This window comes from Lithobates pipiens, unplaced genomic scaffold (genome assembly GCF_037356315.1).
Source record: "Lithobates pipiens isolate NorthernLeopardFrog02 unplaced genomic scaffold, aLitPip1_a1.2 Scaffold_28, whole genome shotgun sequence".
Taxonomy (NCBI): Eukaryota; Metazoa; Chordata; class Amphibia; order Anura; family Ranidae; genus Lithobates; species Lithobates pipiens.
The window spans coordinates 206,335,768-206,342,472 of NW_027507789.1; the positions used below are offsets into that span (position 1 = coordinate 206,335,768).

General features: G+C 44.0%; 1 protein-coding gene across 1 annotated transcript in view; it reads right to left on the bottom strand.

Moving 5' to 3' along the window:
* Positions 1–6,506, bottom strand: part of LOC143936057 (tyrosine-protein kinase Srms-like) — a 48,849-nt gene extending 42,343 nt beyond the window's left edge. Inside the window, exon 1 of the mRNA XM_077460367.1 lies at positions 5,926–6,506. Within this exon, the coding sequence (XP_077316493.1) occupies positions 5,926–6,350 (425 nt within the window). The 5' untranslated portion in view covers positions 6,351–6,506. The remainder of the gene's footprint in view (positions 1–5,925) is intronic.
* Between the last annotated feature and the right edge of the window lie 199 nt (positions 6,507–6,705).

Sequence of the window (6,705 nt, forward strand, 5' to 3'; positions counted from 1 at the left end):
GTCTGAAAGTGGTTAAAGTGGTTGTAAACTAATTTTTTTTACTTTTACCTACAGGAAAGCCTATAATAAGGCTTACCTGTAGGTAAAAAAAATATCTCCTAAACCTGTACGGTTTAGGAGATATTCCCCTCGGTATAAGGGGAATATCTGCGCTCAAGGGGATTCTCGGCTGAAAGCCCGGTGTTCTGCCATATGGTGTCCGGCCATGATATAGTGTCCGCCCCATAATGCGCATGCGCAGTACGGAGCAGATGAAGCTTCGTAAAATCTCTGAAGCTGAACGGCGCCTGCGCCGTGAGTGGAGGTGGTAGCCCCACCATCCAAGCGGACATAGGGCTGTGAATAGTGCCCCTCGTGGGCGAGCTTCGCTCGCCACGCTTCGGGCTCGGCCTCGCTGCTCTCGGCTCTTTTATATTCCTACTCTAAGCCCTTGTACACACAGTCAGAATCCGTCGGAATGTGTCCTATCGGACCGCGTTGTCGGATAATCTGACTGTGTGTGGTATGCATCAGACTGATTCCGTCGGAATATCCGTTGGACCCAATTTTCCAACTTGTTGGAAATATTTTCCGACCAACTGGTTCGATTGGACATACTCCGATCATGTGTAGAGAATTTTGATCGGACCAAGTGCCACGCATGCTCAGATCAAATTCCTACATCAAAGCTATTGGCTACTAGCCTGAACATAGTCCCATCGTAACGAAATTACATCATCACGTTCTGAATGTTCGGATTTTTCGACAACTTAGTCCGACCGTGTGTATGCAACATCCGACGGACAAGATCCGACGGATTTGGTTGTCGAAATCTCCGACCGTGTGTACGGGGGCTATGTCCACTTGGATAGTGGGGATAGAACCTGGACTCGCGGCACAGGCGCCGTTCATCCTCGGCAATTTTTGGAATCTGTGTAGCTGTGTACAGTACACAGCGGACACTATCGGATGGGGGACCTTATATGATAGGACACCGGCAGTGGCCGGACTCGGCCGGGATGAAATCTCCCGTGCGCATGCGTGGGAGTGACGATATCGCGGCTCCGGCCACTCACAACGCCGGAGCCGCGATACCCGGAAGAAACACAGAGGGAGCATGTCAGTTCCCTCGGCGTGGATCGGGCCAGATGTCGGGGCCTCGTTCTAAGGTAAGTATTTCATAATGAGCTAGTATGCGGTGCATACTAGCTCATTATGCCTTTTACTTTGCAGGTGGGAGAAAAAAAAAAAACATTAGTGGGTTTACTACCGCTTTTAGTGCTCTTCTCATTGCACCGTTCGTTTTCAAAAAACTTCCCAATGAGTTCTTGCTGATAAGGATGGGATTTTAAGAAAAATAAATTTGCATCCCTTTTCTCACAGCGCTAACCAAATTCATTGGTACCGCCAGTGAAAGCAGGCGATCCGTCCATAGTAATGCCGACAAGCTTTTGTATCTGAACATTTTCAGAGATTAAATATTCTTTCCCTTTTACGAAAAGCTTCACCCTGGTGTGTCCTTTTCAGAGGGACGATTTCAGAACACCTTCCTTTACTTCAAAGCCACAGAAAACCATTGTAACAAACAGAGCTTGGTGAGAGATCTGTCACATCAACCTATTCATCAAGCGCAAGAGAAAAATAGCCGCGGTCCTCCAAGTCGTTATTTCTTTGTGAAATGATTTCAGCTGCCATGACGTTAACGTTTCTTGTAACTGTTCCAGAGGAGAGTTAAAAGGAATTTATGGCCGATATTATTTCTGTTTTGTTTTTGAAAGTTATCAAAGAGTGAATTGTCAGAGTCGGAAAAAAGCTTCTTCAATCATCTCACTATGGGGTTTTTTTTTCTAGGGATAAGAGGCCATAGTTGTTTTCATGCTTTTCTCAGGCCCGGTAAACATTTCTTTGTTGTGTAATAGACAACGTTTTTAACTGTTGCCGTTTCCGATTGATTAAGACTTTGGTTGGAAAGTTATTGATTTTAGAATTAAGTGCTCTGAAGTGTTGCTCAACATTTTAGTTTCTTGGCTCAAGCAATGGAAGCTGTTCTGCCCATTCACTTCAATAAACCAGTAATCGTGTTCCCATAAGCTGAGATTTGGGCTGAAATTTTGTTGGCCGGCTTGCCGGGCTGAGTGGTGGCCTGAATGGCTGGCTGGATTTGGTTTTGGCCTTGCTGACTGGCTGGGATGAGTTCTGCCCTAGTTGGCTGTCTGGCTAGTTTAAAGTTTTGGCCCAGCCGGCTGGCTGGTTTAAATTCAGGCCTGGCTGGTTGGGTTGAGTTGAGCTTGGCTGGCTGGGTTAGGTTTGGCCTTTCAGTCAGAACAGGGCAGAGGACAAAAGTAAGTAACACAGAGTGCAGGCAGGGCTACTGTTATAAATCAAGGGGCCCCACACAGCCTTCTTGATGAGGTCCCCTCAACCCCACCCCCAGAACAGTGACACTGCCATTTTATTTGGCCACCCTAAGAATGAAAAAAAGTCCCTCTTTTGCTCCCACCTCCTGGTCCCCTCTGTTGACCCGTTGGGGATCAGGGAAATGTAATTAAGCCCTGGTAAGCAAGTAGAAGTGGGGTGTGGTCTAATAAAACAAAAAAGCTGTCCTGGGTCCTCCTGTTTAGCTGATGAGGTTTGGGCCCAGTACATCGGGACCAGGGGTCAGTTGTATGTAACGGAGTAACACAGAGCGCAGGGCTTAGTAGTATGTAACACAGAGCGCAGGGGTCGGTAGTATGTAACAAAGTATGTAACGGAGTAACACAGAGCGCAGGGGGTGGTAGTATGTAACACAGACCTGGGCAACCCCCTTCCTAAACAGACCAATTTTCAGCTTTCGGTGCTCTCACATTTTTAATGACAATTACTCAGTCATGCAACAAATAGTCATTTCACACAAATAGAGCTTTCTTTTGGTGGCATTTAATCACTGCTGGTGTGTTGTTGTTTTTTTTGGTTTTTTTTGGTTTTGTTTTTTTTGCGCTATAAAAGAAAAAAGACTGAAAATTCAGTAAAAAGTATCTTTTTTAGTTTCTGTTATAAAATTTAGAAAATTTGTAATTTTTCTCCATAAATTTTGCCCAACATTTATACAGCCTCAGTGTTTGAGACCCTAACAAGCCAGGAAAGTACAAATACCCCCCCCCCCCCCAATGACCCCTTTTTGGAAAGTAGACAATCCAAGGTATTTAATAAGATGCATGGTGAGTTTTTTTGAAAATCAAGACTTTTTTTTTTTTTTTTTCTTCTTCAAATTACACCCCAAAACACATTCTACTACTCCTCATGAGTACGACGATTCCACACGTAAGACTTTTACACAGCGTGGTCACATACAGAGGCCCAACATGCAGGGAGTGCCATCAGGCGCTCTTGGAGCATAAATGGCACGTATCATTTCTTGACTACCTCTCACATTTTTCAAGGCCCTGGAGCACCAGGACAATGGAAACGCCCCAAAAATTACCCCATTTTTTTTTTTTACACAGTTGTCCATTTATACAATATTTCTAACATATAGCATGTACATACCAAAAATTACACCTCAAAATAGATTCTCCTACTCCTCCCGAGCACGGCGACACCACATGTTGGAGACTTTTCCACAGCCTGGCTACATAGAGATTCCCAACATGCAGGGAGCACCGTCAGGTGTTTTAGGGGCATAAATGTCAAATCTAATTTATTACACTTTTGTGAGACACTGTAGTGGCGTGAATGGGGATGGATGAGTGGTGGATGGGTATGGCTGAGTATGGATGGGATGACTGAGCATGAATGAGTATGGCCGGGTACGGCTGGGTGCGGGTGAGTATGGATGGGATGGCTGGGTACGGCTGAGTATGGATGGGATGGCTGGGTACAGCTGAGTATGGCTGAGTATGGATGGGGGTGGATGGGATGGCTGAGCGTAGATGGATGGATGGATGAGTATTGCTGAGTATGGATGGATGGCTGAGCATAGATGAATGACTATTGCTGATTAGGGATGGATGGCTGAGCATGGGTGGATGAGTATCGCATAGTATGGATGGATGAGTATTGCTGATTAGGAATGGATGCCTGAACATGGATGACTATTGCTGATTAGGGATGGATGGATGAGGCTGCAATGGGCACAGATCAGCACTGTGGGCACTATAGATCCAGCCCACAGTGCTGCTGCACCCGATTTCTCCCCTCTATGCTCACACTGTACCAATTTGTACAGAGCGGGGGGAGAGAGGAACCGGACATGACACCGGTTTGTTTCCAAGTGATCGCTTTGTCATTTGACGGAGAGATCACATGGTAAACGCCCACTAACAGCAACCATTTACTGTGATCCATGATGCGGTCACGGATATTCCCAGGGGGCGTGCGGAAGCGCGATTCTGGGAAGACGTTGATGTACACCCTCCCAGAGTTATCGTTCAGCTATGGCGCGGTCATTAAGTGGTTAAAGTGCCCTTTTTCCAGCATGCTCGCGCTCAGAAGCGAAAGCATACGCAAGTCTCATCCACATATGTAAATGGTGTTGTAGCGAGCATTAGAGTGAAAGCAATAACTGTAGCCCAAGACCTCCTCTGTAGCTCTAAACTGGTAACCTGTAAAAAAATAAAAATTAGTGTCGCCTATGGAGATTTTTAAGTACCAAAGTTTGGCGCCATTCCACAAGTGTGTGCAATTTTAAGGTGTGACATGTTTGGTATCTAATTACTCAGCGTAACATCATCTTTCACATTCTCCCAAAAATTGGGCTAACTTTTACTGTTACTTTTTTTTTTTTAATTCATTAAACTTTCTTTTTGCTTTTTTTAAGATGTGTTTGAAAAATTGCTGCGCAAATACCGTGTGGCGTAAAAAGTTGCAGCGACCGCCATTTTATACCCAGAGTCTCTGCTAAAAAAAAACATATACCAATATATATGTTGTTTGAATGTCATTTTCTAGCAAAAAAAAATATGATTTTTACATGTAGGAGGGGAGTGCCAGAATAGGTCCGGTTATGGAAGTGGTTAAGAAAAAATGAAGAATGGTGGATTTATGTCCAATAGTATTGATATTAGAACCACAAAGGAGAGTCTGCCAATATTCAGTTCCAGTAAACCGATCTGATGTCATTATTGGAATTCCCTTTTTCTCCATTAGACAATGTTGCCTATAGTTGCCCAAGGGGAGTTGAATTACCTTTTTATCTTTTAACGTCGTTATCTAGGCGGCAATGTCATGTACAGGTACAATGTCATGTACAGGTACAATGTCATATACAGGTACAATGTCATGTACAGGTACGACTCTTTTTTTTTGTGGTGTTTTTGGCAACACTGGATCATGTCAGAATTGGTGACAATTATGGGTCAGTGCGAAGAGACTGTGGATGTTATGGTTTACCTTGATGACCTAAAGTTTGTAAGTCGAGGTATAGGGGTACCTGAATGGTCTGTAGACGGGGTGCTAAAGAATTTTAGTTCTTTTATGAAACATGCCAATGCATTTTGGAGGTCTTATAATACCCACCCTCTCTTCAAGACTTGAGACTTTGGCCACCTGCTGAACACTTATGGATGAGATAGGGCACTAAAGTCAACCTAACTGGGAATCAACTGTCTACAAAGAGCTGGTAGTGGTCTTACAGATGGTGTACTGTACAAGAAAACATTTTAAGACCCCTGGAACATCTGGACATGTTTTCTGAGTGTTTTTCAGTAAATTAAAGTCTCCAGTCTCCAAGGTATTACATATGGTGCGCCTATTCTTCACTTTACAGGAGTAGGAACGCTTAACAAATTGTGAATATTATTAATCTTTGTCTTTCTTTTTGTTAGTTTTAGGTTTCATGGTCTTATTTATTATAAGAAATATATATATATATATATATATATATATATATATATATATATATATATATATATATATATATTATATATAAAAATTTAAATTCACCCATCACCCAAAGCTGGTACTTACGGCTCATTGATGAGGTTTGCGGTGTTTTGACGACGAGACCAGCTTGGACTAGGCAAGGTAAAAACTGATGGGGAGTCAGTCGTGGTGGCATTATTGGAGTACTCCAATGGCGTGACATAATTGGCTGGCACAAGTCCCATGTCCAAAGTCCCTGTCAACTTCCTGACCATAATATAATCCCCTTCATCTCCCACTTTACAGAGCTCTTCCCCAATTTTTACCGTCAGCTCATCAGGGGTTCTGGCGTCAAAATCGTAGAGGGTGATCACCATGTCCATCCCGGGCAAGGTGCTTGGTTGCAATTTTTTATGGCCTGGCACATTCTGATTGTCTCCTGGTTGGTGCCTGTTTGGCTCTGGGGGAGGCCAAATCTTATCCCAAATGTACACCATGCAGCGCAGGTGCGTCCTAAAGAATTCCTCCATGTGGTCTTCAGATCTGTGCCAACCTCACCAGCCCAGACACGTTGGTAATCACCATTCCGCAGGTCTGATCCACATGGTGTCTGTTCCCTGTACTGACTCCCGTCTGTACGCTTCTTTTTTTTTTTTTTCTTTTTTTCTCAGAGCTTACTTCCTGATCACCTTAACTTTCACACACAGTTAATCTGAAGAACCAGGAAGAGTGCGAGTGCAAGGAATGTGAACCAACCTGACTAGAGTGTCTGCCAATTCCTCCAGCCCAGTGGATGAGGGGGGGGGGGGGGGGTGAGAGGGTTACAGTAAAAGTCAAGAAACAAATACTAGTTACAGCTGATTAGTGATTCCGCATTCTTCAAAA